The sequence below is a fragment of the Alexandromys fortis genome, unplaced genomic scaffold, assembly GCF_014885135.2.
Source record: "Alexandromys fortis isolate MF-2015 unplaced genomic scaffold, M_Fortis_MF-2015_v1.1 scaffold_5, whole genome shotgun sequence".
Taxonomy (NCBI): domain Eukaryota; kingdom Metazoa; phylum Chordata; class Mammalia; order Rodentia; family Cricetidae; genus Alexandromys; species Alexandromys fortis.
This window is the reverse complement of record NW_026067924.1, coordinates 16,847,553-16,864,249: the sequence shown is the minus strand read 5'-3', so window position 1 is coordinate 16,864,249 and position 16,697 is coordinate 16,847,553. Positions and strand designations below refer to the sequence as shown.

General features: G+C 44.9%; 3 protein-coding genes across 3 annotated transcripts; 2 read left to right on the top strand and 1 right to left on the bottom strand.

The window, feature by feature from the left end:
* Positions 1-7,570: 7,570 nt before the first annotated feature.
* Positions 7,571-7,990, bottom strand: LOC126501811 (histone H2B type 1-C/E/F/G/I-like). The gene has a single exon (XM_050142668.1). The coding sequence runs from the start codon at positions 7,981-7,983 to the stop codon at positions 7,603-7,605; it is 381 nt and encodes a 126-aa protein (XP_049998625.1). The 5' UTR covers positions 7,984-7,990; the 3' UTR covers positions 7,571-7,602.
* Positions 7,991-8,271: 281 nt separating this feature from the next.
* Positions 8,272-9,005, top strand: LOC126501799 (histone H2A type 1-E-like). The gene has a single exon (XM_050142654.1). The coding sequence runs from the start codon at positions 8,280-8,282 to the stop codon at positions 8,670-8,672; it is 393 nt and encodes a 130-aa protein (XP_049998611.1). The 5' UTR covers positions 8,272-8,279; the 3' UTR covers positions 8,673-9,005.
* Positions 9,006-10,081: 1,076 nt separating this feature from the next.
* Positions 10,082-10,419, top strand: LOC126501827 (histone H4). The gene has a single exon (XM_050142684.1). The coding sequence runs from the start codon at positions 10,093-10,095 to the stop codon at positions 10,402-10,404; it is 312 nt and encodes a 103-aa protein (XP_049998641.1). The 5' UTR covers positions 10,082-10,092; the 3' UTR covers positions 10,405-10,419.
* Positions 10,420-16,697: the final 6,278 nt, after the last annotated feature.

The following is a 16,697-nucleotide window of genomic DNA, read 5'->3' as shown; positions in this document are numbered from 1 at the left end:
TTAAATATATACTTTACTGATATAATTGAAAATAGATTGTGGAGGAGAAAACACCAAAGAGGGTCTTAATGTGACTTAGTTTGCAGTTGTGTTTGAGCTTTCTGAGCACCAAATACTAAATTAAGGAAGGTTTATTCAAAAAGAAATTTGGGTGGAAAAAGTCATTTTCTGTACATTCTCTAGTCTGGTATATGCAAATAAAGTATATGAACAGCTTAAACTAGTTGAATATCAAATAAATGTTAGGACACTACTTCTGAAAAATGTATGTCAGCTATTATCTGACTAGTGAGCTTTTTTTCTTTTTTTTTAAACCATTAGTAACTGTAATTTTAATATTGTCAGAACCAAACTCAAATGCTCTTTCTCTTAAGCCTAATGAGCTTTTTTTCTTTAATTTATTATGTATACAGTATTCTCAGTATTCTGTCTGCATGTATTCCTACAGTCCAGAAGAGGGCGCCAGATCTCACTACAGATGGTTGTGAGCCACCATGTGGTTGCTGGGAATTGAACCATGTGGTTGCTCAGGACTTTTGGAAGAACAGGCAGTGCTCTTAACCTCTGAGCCATCTCTCCAGCCCCCTGACTAATGAGATGTTAATAAAGCCTAACTATTTCCCCTAATCATCCCCATTAATCTCTACAGAATATTGTGTGACAAAATCTATTGTCATCCTTTCTTTAAAGATGAGGAAATTAAAATGACCAAACTGAAGCCACAACATAAATTCAGTCTTGTCTGAGGTGAAACCAAACTGAAAGACCCATCAAAATATGGTCCTGAGAAAGAACTACTTACTACATTATTAAATAAATGTTTTTATTTGTCCCAGAATGTAATACAATTGCATCCATTTGTTTCTTCATTTGGGTTTGGGTCTCCTGGGGATCGCTTATTTGGCTTTTTCCCCCTTAATTTTGTGTATGTGCGAACGAGAGGAGTCTTGCTCTGTAGCAAGGCTTAAGAAGAAAGCCTCCTTCCTCATCTATATTCACCTCCATCAGCTGCAGTTTAAAGATAGAAGAATTTCAGCTGAATTCCTGTGGAGGGTAAACTTTCCTTCTCTACTCAGAGTGTGCCACGATTAAGTAGATGACAATAAACAGAGAACCAAAGAAAAGTGTGCACATCTATTGCGTGAAAGCAAAGAGAATGAATACCTACACTACAGAGATATCTTAAAGTCTATATTCTTTTTCAGTGGAGGAGGAAGAAAATAGTGGAAAGCTGGTGGAAAGGAATGGATCTGGGGCATGCCCTTGGGAAATCACTTGCAGCAAGTCTATATGAGCAGGGAGTTGATCGTAAGTCTCTGCTGAGACAGTCTGTACTTGGGGCACATTTGAAAGAAAGCCACATTGTGGTAACTTTTAGACATTTGCCTTTGTTCATTTAAGGGAAATTCAAATCAAGTCCACCCTGAATTTAATGGTTCTCAAACACCCTCAGTCGGCAGTGCAAAGGACACAATTTGGGGTAGCGTTTAGCAAATTCCTTCACTTCATACCTGGATATAAAAAGACAAATACTTCGATTTGGATATGTACTAGTCTCAGGAGCAAAAGGAAGAGAAGCATACCTCACTACTGCATCACAGCATAGAAAGTTCCCTTAATATTGTGAGGGCCCCAACTCGGGTGCTACCAAGTCCTTAGTCCAACCTACCTTTGTCTGAACCTAGGCTCCTTTGCTCTCACTTTTGAGCTAATGATGAGCGGCCTTGGGTATCCTAGCAACTGCTGAGCCTGCTCTCCGAGCTCCTTCGCAGTCATTCATTAGATGCAATTTTGACCTGACTTATTTAAGCCAGTATGTCTGTCACAGCCCTCATTAGGGGCGCCTGGCCTTTCTTCACTTCCACTGGACCTGGACATCAGTAGGTTTGTTCCTTGTGGTTCTAGAACACTATCCTCCCTAACAGTTCCAAAACTTGAGGTTCAGGTAAGCTGCAACACCCTTTCCATTGGGTTTGCTGTCATCTTCATAGCATGGAAAGTAATAATTTATTCCTTGAAGTGAAGTTTTGGGTATTTCTCATCTTTTTAAGTTTTGGATCCTTGGTGCTGAGCCTAACATAATTAACATTAATAGGTAAAGCCCACATGTTTTTGGTGAATGAAGGAAGTTTATTCCTTCCATGATTCCTCAGTTTATTTCAGCCCTGCAGGAAGTAAAAGCATTCAGAGAATAAAGGTAAATGCATCCAAGAAGTAGCACACGATGGAACTGCAAACGTCCATGGAATCAAGCTGTCAGTCGCAGCCCTGTGTATTCACCCAGCAGGGGCCCACTTTGACAGTGAGCTGGGAAAGGGGACTGCCACTGTTTACTGGTTAGTTTTTGTCACCTTGACATCAACTGCAGTCCCACTGAGAAAAGGGAACCTCGATAGAGGAACTGCCTCCATCCTATGGGCCTGAAGGGCATTTTCTTGATTTATCATTAGCGTAGGGCAGCCAAGCTGACTTTAGGTACTGCCACCGTGGCCAGTTGGCTGTAGGCTGTCTAAGGAAGCTGGTTACAAAGAATTGGAGTAAGTCAGAAAACAGGATCCTTCTATGGTCTTTGCTTTAGTTTCTTTCTGCCTGCCTGTCTGTGATGGCCCACAAGTGGCTCAGTTTCCATCTGGAGGCCATTGAGATTTAAAAGTCATTCGAGTTCAGCCTTCCCTGCTCTGCCTGCTCCAGTATCCTTGAGAGCTGTGAGAATGTTCTGATTAAGCCCATGGGAAAGAGTATTTTGCCCATGAGAAAGAACACATTATCTACTAAGATCCGGGCTGCTGACTGCCAGCCAAAGGCACATCCAGATGAAAAAAAGAAGCTGCTTGCTTCTAGCAGTTAGCAATAGATAGTAGCCACTTGCTCATTCTTCCAAGGACAGAGAAGGGAGGTGGTTAACTGACTGAATGGCTCTTTGTTCTGCTTTCTGTCCTTAATCAGTATAGAAGCAGGTTCTGAAATAAACTCTGGGCTGTTTGCTATTGGCCAAGAGCCCTCCCGAATCTATCCTGTGTCTCTGTCTCAGTTCCCTTCGTCCACCTTTTCCCCCATCTCCCGCACCCTTCCAGGTACTCAGGTTGACTCGGAGCGGGCTCTGCCATCCCGAGTTTGAATTTCAGATCCCACTTCCCTCAACCACGAACTATAACCTAGAAGATGGAACAAACCCATTCCTCCCCTACGTTGCTTCGGGTCATGGAGTTTTATCAGAGCAACAAAAGCTAACGTTAGAGTCTCAGAAGACAAATTTCCCTGAGATGAAAGATTGGCAGATGAGCCTGAACCAGCTCCAGGTACTGTGCCACCTCACCAGAGGACACATTCCTGTGGTGGCAGGCATAGGACACTGAGAATGAGGCATGCATTGCAGTAACCTAGAAAGTACTGAAGACAATTATCTGCCCGCTGAACTAAGAACACTGGATGGTACAGAAACTTTTACATGGAGCAGTCCCAGAAAACCTTACCTAGGTAGGATTTTGGAAACAGAGTACACATTTCTAGCAAAGTGGTTAGGCTTGGGAAGGCAGAATGGCTAATGGAGGCCAGGAAGAGGAACATCTTCAGTGAAAGGGTTACCTTCTGAGCCAGTCCAGAGATGTTAAGGAACTTTCCAGGAGGGAGGTACCTGATATAGATACTGGAAGAAGGGCTAGTGACTTGAAGTCTGGGAGTTCAGGCAAGGTGGCTCAGGCCTGTGATGTCAGCTTTTGAGACGCTGAGATAGGAGGACCACTGTGAGCTTAAGGACAGCCTGGGCTACAAGCTCAGTTGGCAGAAGACCTGCAAGAAGCTCCATCTTTAGGACCATATAGAACCCAGCCCTGGGGCGAATGCCTGCAATCCCAGCACAAGGCCGGTGAAGGCAGAAAGTTAGGAAGTCAGGTCTCAAATAAAAAACTGAGAAGCAAAAAGAAAAGGCACGGTCATCTTTTTACCAGAGTGACCATCTTCAGAGGACTTCTGCCTCACAGCCAAACCCAGCAGGCAGGGATTATTCTGTCTGTGTTCTTGCCTAGATTCCTGAGGCCCTGCATTTAATGCCCTGTACTGACTTGGGGTGAGCACAGTGTGGTGATGTATGCCTGTACTTCTGGCATGGGTTGCTGAGACAGGAGGATTGCTGAGAGCTGGAGGCCAACCTAGAATATATAGCAAGACCCTGTCTTAAGTCAGAACAGAACCAAAAACCCTCCTCCCAAACAAAAGAGTAAAAGTGACTAGGAAAACTGAGCAAAGAAAAGGAGCACGCCCCAGTTTTTAACCATTTGAAGGCATCTCAAGTGCAAAATTAACAGACATGTAAAATTTACACTGCTTTCTTGCTTCATGTTAGTAAAATATTTCTCTTCCTCCTCCCTCTAGTATAGTCTTTGTTGCCTCTTTGTGGAGGGGGAAGCAGGCTTTTGCTGTGTAGTCTTGAAGTCCTGCCTCAGTGTCCCCAGTGCTGCTGGCATGAGCCACCACTGGCTTTTCTTCTTTATAATGTCTTTTATTCATTTTTATTTCTGTATGTTTGTGTCCCTCAGTGTACATATGTGCACCATGTGCTTGCAAGAGCTCAAATAGTCAAAACAGGGCATCCTGTCCCCTGAATCTGGAGTGAGTGACAAGCAGTGTGTGTCATCATGTGGGTTCTGGGGATTAAATGTGAGTCCAAGAGCAGAGCATTTCTCCAGCCCTCTTCCTATTTTTAAATATTGTCTTCTTTCTCCTTCAGCAAACTGTTGTATGGTTAATATAACATGTCTTCTTGGCAGGGCAATGAGCTAGATATCCATGTAGTTGGCCAAACATCACCATGGGTTTCCCTGTGCACCTTTTCATTCGTCCATAGATGAGTTTAACATTTACCCAGGGCAAAGAAGATGCTCCTCCTAGATGGAAATGGGCTTCATCCGACTAACTGCAATGCCAAATAAAGCAGCAGCAGCAACCACACACAGAGAGAAGAGGGCCTGCCTTCCAGCCCTGACAGCTTTTGAGCTGAGACGTTGTCTTGCTGGTATTAAACTCGAAATGTTGTCAGCTGCTAGCCTCTGAATGGCAAATACACCATTGCCCCCAGCTTGCTATCTGTAGGTGTTGTGAGTTGTCGGTCTTATGTCTCTATGCATATTTACTTCATATTGGTTTGTTTCTGACTAATCAAATGGCAAAGACGGGCTCATTCAGGTAAGACAGTAGGGTATAATAGCTTTATTTCTCTACAAGTATGAGCTCGATTTAAATTCTTTTTTTTTCCTTCCTTGAATTAGCCCCTCTTTGAAAAGACAATCCAAGTTAGGCAGTGATAGCACACGCCTTTAATCCCAGAGGTTGCTGGATGGATCTCTATAAACTCAAGACCAGCATGGTGAACAGAGTTCCAGGACAAAAGGAACAGAAACTCCATCTGTGGAATCGCTCCCCCCGAAGCAGAAAGTCAGGTAGAGCAAGGAATCATGTTTCCCACTAGCGCTGCATGCCTGGTACTCAGACTTGCGCTGGAAAGGGGTCTTCAGCGTACAGGTACCTGATATGCATTACAGGCTAGGTATGCACTTGATATTGACAACTACATGCATACTGTACTCCATTCTGTAAATTGTGTTTATGGAACACAGAAAACCAGTATTCATATTAATCTAAACTAAAATGGATCAACTTCCAGGTAGTTAGAGGAAGTGTTGGGGCCCATCAGAAGCAGAGGAACCAGGACAGAAAGGTCTAGATGGCTAGAGGTCCTAGAGGTGCTCAACCCCCCACTCTGTACGGTCCTTAGCCACCTACCGTGTGCAACCCGGGTGTCGGCCACATGTCCATCTTTAAATGCTGTTATTTCAATGGACAAAACACTCATTAGTTTTCTGCTGCAGTGTGGAGCATCACACCCCAGCACATAAAAAGTGTTCAGTTCTCTGTGAACAATGAACAGGCAAAGAAATGTGGGCACTCCAGGGAGGAGACAAGAATGTGCCCTTCCTCACTCAGACCAAAGCATGGTTGCCAGCAATTGAGGAGGCTCCCTGCAGTATTAATTTCAGGCTGTGGGCCTGCTTGTGAAACTGTGTGGTGAGGTTTAGGGGTTGTTTAATACTGGGGGACAAGTAAGTTTCAAGAAATAACACTACTCAATAATGAAAACCTAGATAATCCCACCAAGATTTGCACTCAGATCCCTGGATTCTAAGATCAGACCACTCATCATTACCTGGCTAACAGGTTCCTCTTCCCACCGAGATTTTCCTGGGGAACCAACTCATCCCTGAGATACCGCTGACTGCAGAGATGTTAAAGATCGTTTTCCATGAAGCTCTACTGCCCTCTCGAGGCCGGTGTTGATAATACATGGGTGCTTTGCCTCTCTGGAGCATAAAATTGACATTTCACATTTTGCAAGGCAAGAAAGTCAGAGACTGAAGTCCTGCGGTGCCAAGAGCAATTGTTGCCACGCAGAATGATCCCGAGGCCCTCCTATTGTTGGCGAACGTTTGGTCAAGTTTTCTGGGGAATCCTGTTGGGCAGTAAAATCCTTGCTCAGCTGTGCCTTCCACTCAGACATACATGCTCTTATTCTGAAATGAAGCTTCACACCTGCCAACTGGATGTCCTGGGAACGCGTTTTTCCAAACTTGAGCTATTAGATGGCAAATGTGACTCTGTAGCGGTGGGTTGTCCTGAGCATCCCAGTACAATCAACATCAGTTGCCTTGCCAGATCTGTGTGGGCAGATCGGATGTGAGCTCAAGCCTCTTTCCACCTAAATCTGCAAACCTCCCATATTTCAGTCCAAATCACTGACCCCAGAATCGGAGATTAAAATACAAACTAACAAACGGAAGACCAGGAACTTACGAAGGCACACACCCTGAATCATAGCAACCAAAAGGCAGAGGCGGGTGCCTTTAGTTCGAGGGCAGCCTGTCATACAGAGCAAGTTCCAGGACAGTAGCGTTTACAGAAAGAAACCCTGTCCTGAAAAACAGGAAATGAACATGGTGATTATAGAGGATTTCTTAAAGGTCGGAACCCAATCGCCCCACAATATTCCCTGGTTAAAAAACAGTATTCATTTAATGCTCACGAGTTGTTTGATACTCCGTCACAAAAACAAAACCTTAAAAGGAAAAAGAGCGTAATTGCCTTAACTCGCTGGCCTACAATCCTCTTTAGGTTAGCCTACAAGGTTTTTTTTGTTGTTGTTTTGTTTTTGTTTTTTTCGAGACAGGGTTTCTCTGGGGTTTTGGAGCCTGTCCTGGAACTAGCTCTGTAGACCAGGCTGGTCTCTAACTCAGTGATCCGCCTGCCTCTGCCTCCCAGTGCTGGGATTAAAGGCGTGCGCCACCACCGCCCGTGCCAACAAGTTTTGAACATAGGCCTAGTAAGGAACGGACGACCAGGAACTTACCTGCCGCCGTTGCCTTATTCGTTTTCATTCATTTTTTGGAAAGGTAAAAAAGGCCGAGGGTTTATGCAGGATACAGGCTGAATGCTGAAAGAAATAAGGACTTGTCCCTACGTCCGCGACAAAAGACGCGAGTGCAACAACTTTTTTCGGTGAAAGTGTAGGTGGCTCTGAAAAGAGCCTTTGGGTTAAGAGCGAGGTTGGAACGCTCACTTGGAGCTGGTGTACTTGGTGACGGCCTTGGTGCCCTCGGACACGGCGTGCTTGGCCAGCTCCCCGGGCAGCAGCAGGCGCACGGCCGTCTGGATCTCCCGGGACGTGATGGTCGAGCGCTTGTTGTAATGCGCCAGGCGCGACGCCTCGCCCGCGATGCGCTCGAAGATGTCGTTGACGAACGAGTTCATGATGCCCATGGCCTTGGAAGAGATGCCGGTGTCGGGGTGGACCTGCTTCAGCACCTTGTACACGTACACCGAGTAGCTCTCCTTGCGGCTGCGCTTGCGCTTCTTGCCGTCCTTCTTCTGCGCCTTGGTCACGGCCTTCTTGGAGCCCTTCTTCGGGGCGGGCGCGGACTTCACAGGCTCAGGCATGGCGACACAGTCTAGCAAAACTGCAACGGCGACTGGGCCGGGGCCTCCTTTTTTATGGGACGTTATTCAAATGAGGATTAGAAAAGCACACGTCTAATTGGGTAATATATGGGAGACGTCATGGTAAGCATTGTCCAATAGAAATACGCGATGACACGCATGCTTCCCATTGGTCTAAATGAAAAGAAAAAGGCAGCCAATCGGAAGGGTTCTTTTTCGCGCCCAGAGAAAACTATAAGGCCCAAGCTCTTGCGACTTTCGCATACCCAGTTGCTAACAGCTGTTCTGTTTCCAAGATGTCTGGACGTGGCAAACAGGGCGGCAAGGCTCGCGCCAAGGCCAAGACCCGCTCCTCCCGGGCCGGCCTGCAGTTCCCCGTGGGCCGCGTGCACCGCCTCCTCCGCAAGGGCAACTACGCCGAGCGGGTGGGCGCCGGCGCCCCGGTGTACCTGGCGGCCGTGCTGGAGTACCTGACGGCCGAGATCCTGGAGCTGGCTGGCAACGCGGCCCGCGACAACAAGAAGACGCGCATCATCCCGCGCCACCTGCAGCTGGCCATCCGCAACGACGAGGAGCTCAACAAGCTGCTGGGCCGCGTGACGATCGCGCAGGGCGGCGTCCTGCCCAACATCCAGGCGGTGCTGCTGCCCAAGAAGACCGAGAGCAGCCACAAGGCCAAGGGGAAATAACTTCCTTTGTTTAGTTCTAACGCAAATCTAAGGCTCTTTTCAGAGCCACCACATTTTCTAAAAAGAGGCTTGACATCTACCTTTGTCATCAAGTGGAACACAGATATGCGGAAACAAACACCACCGTTATACTCTCAGCAAACTAGGTTCAGTAAATTAGTTGGAACACTTTCGGTCCCCTATTTGTGTCCGGACTCGTCTCGTGGCTTTCAAGTACCAATGTTGCGGGCATAATAACAGGATTAGAGGTGAAACCTGCCAGTCTGGTTCCCAGGGCAGTGCACAAAGCTTACTCCTATCTAAAGTCTATAAGGGTACAGTTTCCGAAGGTAGGGCACTCGGTGTTTCGGATTTGGCGGTCTATGCCTAAAGACTCACTAGTTCACGCTAGGGTCAGGCTTTTGGTTTCCTTATATGTCACGGAGAGGTCTGCGTGGCTATATCCTCGGCAAGTAATAGTCTGTGAAACCACCTACCTCCACCTCCATTGTGAGATTTATGCCTTGACAAGGAGATTTATGTAAACTTAAGGCAGTGGTGGCACATGCCCTTTTAATCTCAGCTCATGGGAGGCAGAGACACGCGGAGGACAAGCTGGTCTACTGAGTTCTAGGATAATCAGAAATAGAGAAACGGTCTCGGAGGACGAGGCCGGGGGCGGGAGGGGCCGCGGACAGGTTAAATATATTATAAAATCGAAAATTTGATTTCCCTGAAACTTCTAATTGAAATTTCTTCAGCATTTATCTGAATCTGTTATCACAAAAATATAATTTCGCTTTACTTCTCCATACTTAAATTATTTTAAAATCTGTCTGACTTAGAATGTATAAAACCATGTGTTGTGCTTTAATACTATCATTCGCGAAGAGAGCCAGGCAGATTTCAGAGTTCGAGACCAGCCTGTTCTACACAGCAATTAACACGTGAAATACATTAAGGAAACTCTCAAAATAAGAGTGAAAAATAGTAATGACAGCAGTTTAAATAATTCCCTTACTAAAACATTTAAAGAATTTTAGCTGCGTGGCTCAATTAGTGATTTTTTTTCGCACTTTGATTCATTAAAAGGTATTCCAAGTTAAATAGCATCGTCCCATACAAAAGGCTAAAAGGAAAAACGTAAATGTAAATAACAGAATTTGCTTCCTTTCCATGTATATCCTATACCGCTAAATTTTTCTTGTTTAAGGATTGGGCAGGAATCACATTAGAGGGTGAAATACAGACTTTGTTTTTAAATGAAGTAAAATAGAATTGAAAAGGCCGCGGGACTCCTATGCTGCTGAGGGCCCCTCCTCCAGCCGCAGGCACTTCCGCCTGGAGCTTCCTGTTTTCACTCCGGTCCGCACATTCCCTATAAGAGAGCCCTGCTGGCCTGTGCACGTCGTCAGTCGGGTTTTCTTTCTCTGGCTTAGCAATGTCTGGTCGCGGCAAGGGCGGGAAAGGCCTGGGCAAAGGCGGCGCCAAGCGCCACCGCAAGGTCCTGCGCGACAACATCCAGGGCATCACCAAGCCCGCCATCCGCCGCCTGGCCCGGCGCGGAGGAGTCAAGCGCATCTCCGGCCTCATCTACGAGGAGACCCGCGGGGTGCTGAAGGTGTTCCTGGAGAACGTGATCCGCGACGCCGTCACCTACACGGAGCACGCCAAGCGCAAGACCGTCACGGCCATGGACGTGGTCTACGCGCTCAAGCGCCAGGGCCGCACCCTCTACGGCTTCGGCGGCTGAGCTGCTTTCTGTGTAGCTGTTGATTGCTTTCTTAAAGGTCCTTTTCAGGACCGACCACCTGTCTCTGAAGGGCTGCAGCATTGTCGTGAGCTCTCATTTCCTGCGCTTGTTGGCTGTGTCAGCCAGCACGCTGCGTACTGTGTCCTTCACCAGTGCTTCCTGTTGCTGTGGGTAGCGCTCTTGTCCCAAGTTGTGAAAGTTAAATATAGCACGATAGGTGGCTAGGAATATCTGTTCAGCTGTCTGTAGGCACATGCAATTCATAGGAGTGCCTGGTGGTATGTTGCTACGTTAGTGATCTTCCAACAGAAGTGGCCTCCTTGACAGAAAAACTCGCTTTGTAACTACGTTCCATCGGGAGGCCCCTACTGGCTAACCTAGGTCCTTGTCAGGCTTTGCCCAACAGTGGGAATATTCAGGCATCTGATCTTAAACAGGACGTGCTTTCAATTGGAGCAAAACTGGCTTCCTAGTGTTCGCACAAGAGCTATTCCCGGGTCTGGCAGTTGCTAGCGTGTTTTTCCTCACCTCCCACTAAATGCCTTTCTTAACTGTTGCTTCTGTTTCCTGCTGTGTGAAATATTTCAGGTTGGTCTCTGCTACTGGGGAATTTAGAGAAAACTAACCCAACGGAGACCCCTTTAGTTTGTATTTGCATGGTTTGGAGTGATAATGTTTTACGTCACCTCCCTGTACGTGTACGTGGTTTGATAGGGAAGTGAGGTCTCGGCAGCGCTCATGTTGGCATCACCTTACGCATGGTACAATAGGTGTCAAGAACTTGTGCCTTTGGCATCTCTCTCTGTCTCTCTCTCTGTCTCTCTCTCTGTCTCTCTCTCTGTCTCTCTCTCTGTCTCTCTCCCTCCCTCCCTCCCTCCCTCCCTCCCTCCCTCCCTCCCTCCCTTCCTTTCTTTCTCCCTTGTTAGTTTTGTAACTGGGTGGCTGATCCCTGATTTCCTCCTCCTTCTTCTCTTGCTCCTCCATTGCTTCCAGATTTCTCCTCCAATTTTTTCTCTCTGCCTACCAGCCCCACCCATGCTTTCCTGCCAAGCTATTGGCTGTTCAGCTATTTGTTAGACAAATCAGGTGTTTTAGATAGGCAAAGCATCACAGCTTCACAGAGTTAAATGTAAAATAAAAGAATGCAACGTATTTTTGTGCTGAGAGAGGTTTCTATACCACCTGGTCCCAGTAATTCAGTCACAAAGAGATGCAAAGAGGTCTACATTAATTATAAACTGGTTGGCNTAATATATAATATACTATTATATTGTTTTACATAACATAAAAGAACCACAAATTATCTGGTGTCTTTGCCCCCACCCCCAACACCACCACGTGTCTGGCTTATGTGGTATTTTATTCTGATTCATTTGGGTTTAGCCTGGTGATAGACTGACTTCAAGGGAGCCAACAGACCCTGTCTCAAAAGGATGATGTGCTTACTGGACCCTGGATTTAGGCTCCAGCACCCCTACCTACAAAACCCAGGTTTTGATATTTAAGCGAGCAACATTTGGCTAAACCTCAAAATTTTCCGTCCAAATGAGAGACATCTGCATTCCACCAGTACAAACTTTTGCCCTTCAGCTGTCTCTCGCCCATGTTGCAGTAACGACTCCTTTTCTGCTAAGCAGCACCAAAGACATCCTTTACCTGTCAGGTGTCCCTTTTCTGGTAAGCATAAAAATAAGTAGTAGTGTTTACTCACTAATTTTGCATAGTAGTTTAAGGTTAGTGGCTCCCTTGAAGCCTTTAGAATGTAGGAGCACACTCCTGCCAAGTCAGCTGTGGTTTCTAGAGTGGGGATCCTCAAGGCCAAACAAAAGTCTGGAGAGAGAAGCTGAGATAGAAGGCAATGGAATCGGGAGGTCTGTCTGGTTCCTGCCAAAGCAGCCAAACAGCCCAAAGTTTATTTCAAAACTTGTTTATGAACAAAAACAGAACAAAGCCCGACACGACCATTTGTCATCAAACCATGGGTCGTTTACATGCACTGGCAACGTAACAGAAGAAGGTTGTTTTAATACCAATACACGGGTGTATGATCATCCACTTGAGAAGTACACTTAGTCAAAACACAATCAGGGCATGATACATTAAACAACAGTTCAAGGAGATTTTTATTTCTCTCACCAAAAGAACATCAGGCATTTCTACACACATCAAGACAGCTCCTTTCAGGGGGCAAACAGCTTTTGAAGAACTCAATTGTCCTGCCACTTTTCCCAAGGCAGCTCAAGTTTTCAAATATAAGTCTGTGAAAATTTTGTACCAGAGTACCAAATTCCACCTGACAATCCTTGATCCCAAGATTCTGCTCTAGACAAATGATGTGGCATTCCCCTCTGTATGCTGTGACTGCCACTGGTTAATCAAAAAGCTGCTTTGGGTCTATTGCAGCGCAGAATAGGGCAAGGCAGGAATTCCAAGCAGATGGAGGAGAAGGTAGGCAGAGTCAGGGAGGCCAGAGGAGACAAACGCCCGAACTTTGCCTGGTAAGCCATAGCCACATGACGATACACAGATTAATAGAAATGAGTTAATTTAAGATGTAGGAGCTAGCTAGAAATATGCACAAGCTAATAGGCCAAGCAATGATGTAATTAAAATGGTTTCTCTGTGGTCATTTCGGGTCTGGGCAGCCAGGACCAAATGAGCAGGCTCCACCAACGGACAAAGGATAACAGTCACTATAATATTGGTTTCCAGAGCAGCTAAGAATGTACTGTGATGTCGCTGTCATGTTGTACTTTAATGGGATAACCTCATCTCCACAACAAAGTTCTAGTAGCTCCTCGCAATTCCGTGAACTGAAGAAATCATTGAGGGAATGAAGTATTTACTCATTTACCTTGAGTGATAACTTGGTATAATATGTACATTGTTTATCATGACCCATAATTAGTATTGGGAACACTCCAAGACATCCCTCAAAAGCAATATTCTTTGCAAAACATACAGGAATTCCTTTGCCATACCCAGCATAGGAAAATTTTCAAGTGATCAGGAACTCTTGTGTGGCAGGTCAGTCTGAAGGATGTGTATCATCGGCTGTGACCACCATTTCTCTTCCTTCCCACACAGCAGGATGTGAAATAGGTGGACTGGGAGCACAGGCTCAATAGGTCTCTCTGGCTTTTCTGAATCAGCAGCAGCAGCATCAGGATCAGCATCGTTCTGCTTCACACATCGCACCAATTGAGCTTTATTTTCATCCTGTGAAAAAACACAAACATGCCCTCTCCCCATACCAAAACAAGATCAGAACTCCGTCAGAAACCAGTAGATGGCTCTTTCCATTAGACCTGAACAAAGTGTGTGGTGGTACTTTCATGCCAAAAGCTATTCAGGAAATATTGCTCACAGACACCCATATTTTAAAAATTTAAAATAAAGCACATATATGGTGACTATGGGTATGATTCTAACTCACCCCTTTTTATTTTATTTTTAATTGAGTCTTAAAATTCCCATGGGCCCTTTCAACACTTTTCTGCCCTTTAATAGTGCATCATCTCAAATTCTTGAGATGGGTTTGTTTTAGAGGCTGATATTGGGGTTTTAACACCATTAGCTTAACGGTACCCAGACGGGAATTATCATTTATTTAAGACATCAACTTGGAAATGAGAATGGGGACCAAAAAGTATTTTATCTCATGCTTTTTATGACAAGAAATTCCCTTTTGATCTAACATCTGGAGGGGGGCAGGGACGATGTATTGGCTTCTGTAATTACTTCCTGCTGACATTAGAAAATTGTTCTTAGAGCCCTGAAAGGCTAGAATGTGAGCCAAAGGCAACACAGGGACTTAGAAGCATCTGGTTCATTGACAAGCTGAAAAGGCAATGACTTTGACTGGGTGTGTCCACATCAGGTTTCAGCAAGTTTAGGACTCATTTGGAACAGGTTGTTATCAGGAATGATGCCTGGATGTGTTTGTCAGGCAAATGGAAAGGGGAAGGGTCTCAAGGCGAGGAGAAAGGGAAAATATCACAATCCTTCTGATTTGTGAGAAGTGGATCCAAGTTTTACACTTCTCTCCATGTTCTGAAGTTGGTATGAATCTCCATTTTATAAAAGGACATAAAAGAGCCTGGTGATGGTGGCGCACGCCTTTAATCCCAGCACTCGGGAGGCAGAGGCAGGCGGGATCTCTGTGAGTTCGAGATCAGCCTGGTCTACAGAGCTAGTTCCAGGACAGGCTCCAAAGCCACAGAGAAACCCTGTCTCGAAAAACCAAAAATAAATAAATAAATAAATAAATAAATAAATAAATAAATAGACATAAAAGTTTCAGATATATTAGCATTGTGAATCTGTACTGAAATCCATATTGTAGAAAATCTTGACCACGCCCTCAGTCTATTTAAACTGCTTCCCTGGAAAGTTTTCTCATTGTCTCTTTCCTCTCCCCCACTGTGGTTGTGTTAGTAGCCTCCCAGTTCCCCCTCGGGGCTATTCGAGAGCACAGGAATCCCATTAAACCTGGATATTTCTTAATTTGGCTTGTTGTGATTTGGCTTGATTGGGATTTTTGCGTGTTGGCAGAAAGCTTGCATTAGGAAAAATTCCTAATAGTAAGAAATCTTGAAATAATTTCTGTATACCCCTTCAGCCATTATTTCTTGTAAGTTGTATCTATATTTTTCTGGATATTCCCTCAGATCCATATAATCCACACTTTTATGCTTTCAGATCCTTACAACCTATGTAGATGACCTTAAGCCATTATAGTTTTTAGACCCTCAGAATTTATATAGACTTAAAATATAAGCATTTTGTCCTATTTATAACCATTATAGGAGCAGTTAGACCGCAGTGTTCATTTTCAGACCTCAGATGTGATGTTGACAATTTTCAAGGAACATGTTTGGACTTTTCTATAAAAGTGTGAGTAGCAAAGAGCTTTAGCTTTGTCATTTCATAGGAGGCTGATCATATAGAACCCTGTAACTCAGAGGGTTGCAATATGATGATTAATTTGTAACTTGTATTTAGGACCTCAGTCCTCCTTTCACCTTTAGAGAACATGATCCCATTATTAACATAACTATTCTGCAGTGACGAATCACCAGCCTTATTAATGAAGAAAGTCAACCAGAATTAACTTCACATGGTAAAATCTCAACACTTTTTATAGTTTCCTTTAAAACTCAGTATTGTACGTAGATAAATTCCTTTTCCGATATCATTTTAATCTCTTGTTTGTCCCCTAGTCCTCCAGGCAAATCTCCATCGATGTCTTTCTTCCAGCAGTCCAAAAGATTGCATAGATACATTTCAAACAAGAGCCCCCCAAAATATGTGTGTGTATCACAATAAGAACAACTAGCCAGGCGATGGTTAACCCCAGACCTTGGGAAGCAGAGACAGGCAGATCTCTGTGGGTTCAAGGCCAGCCTGATCTACAAGATAGAGCAGTTCCAGGACAGGCTTTAAAGCTTCAGAGAAACCCTGTCTCAAAAACAAAAACAAAGAATAACTTAAATTTGCATTAACATAAAAAACCTGTATCAATATGAAACTTTCTAAACAAACAGCAATTTTCTTGGTCTTAATCAATAATAATTTGCACCCAATTTCCTTAAAAGATAAGTATTTGTAACCCATTGGATCTAAATCACTAACACCCATATATATCTTTCTTGTGAAAACAGAAACATAATTTTCCCCAAACATAAAGCATCTTTGATTTTACTTTAAAATCGGCACTTCCTAAAATATCCAGCTTGGTAGAGTTCAACATTTTTTACAAGCAGTATCAAGACAGGGAAGGGTTAAGAGGGGAAGCTGCAGGCCCGGGGAAGAGACCTTGTGTGTTACCACACAGAAGAACTTGGCTTAGGAAAGAAAAGAGGGAGAGCAGCGCTGGTGGGCACAGAATGTGTCCTTGACTCTCAGTATCCCTGAAAAAAGAATTTTAACTTCTCAGGCCACAATCAAAGAATCTCTGGCTCACATCTGTGAAGTTTTTCAACTGCAAGCAGTCAATTCCCTGCCGCCCCGTCCACTTGAGCATCTCTCTCTGTAGTATATATCTCTGTGTAGGCTCTCTGCCCACCTGAGCATGCGCACCCCCGCCCTCACCAGGAGCTGCTGGCTGACTGCGGACCAGAGAACAACGGAGGGAGGGAGCCCTTACCAGGCCTCTCCTTTGAGAAATTTTTCTTTCAGGACCCAAAGTCCTGGAACTGAATCAATAAAAATGCACAGGGACAGGGACCTAGAGGCAGAGGCTGCCTGCCTCATCACCTCCAGGACAACAAAGAAGGTCAATAGACAAAAAT

Coding starts and splice junctions, on each gene's coding strand:
- LOC126501799 (XM_050142654.1), top strand. CDS start 8,280: ATGTCTGGACGTGGCAAACAGGGCGGCAAGGCTCGCGCCAAGGCCAAG.
- LOC126501811 (XM_050142668.1), bottom strand. CDS start 7,983: ATGCCTGAGCCTGTGAAGTCCGCGCCCGCCCCGAAGAAGGGCTCCAAG.
- LOC126501827 (XM_050142684.1), top strand. CDS start 10,093: ATGTCTGGTCGCGGCAAGGGCGGGAAAGGCCTGGGCAAAGGCGGCGCC.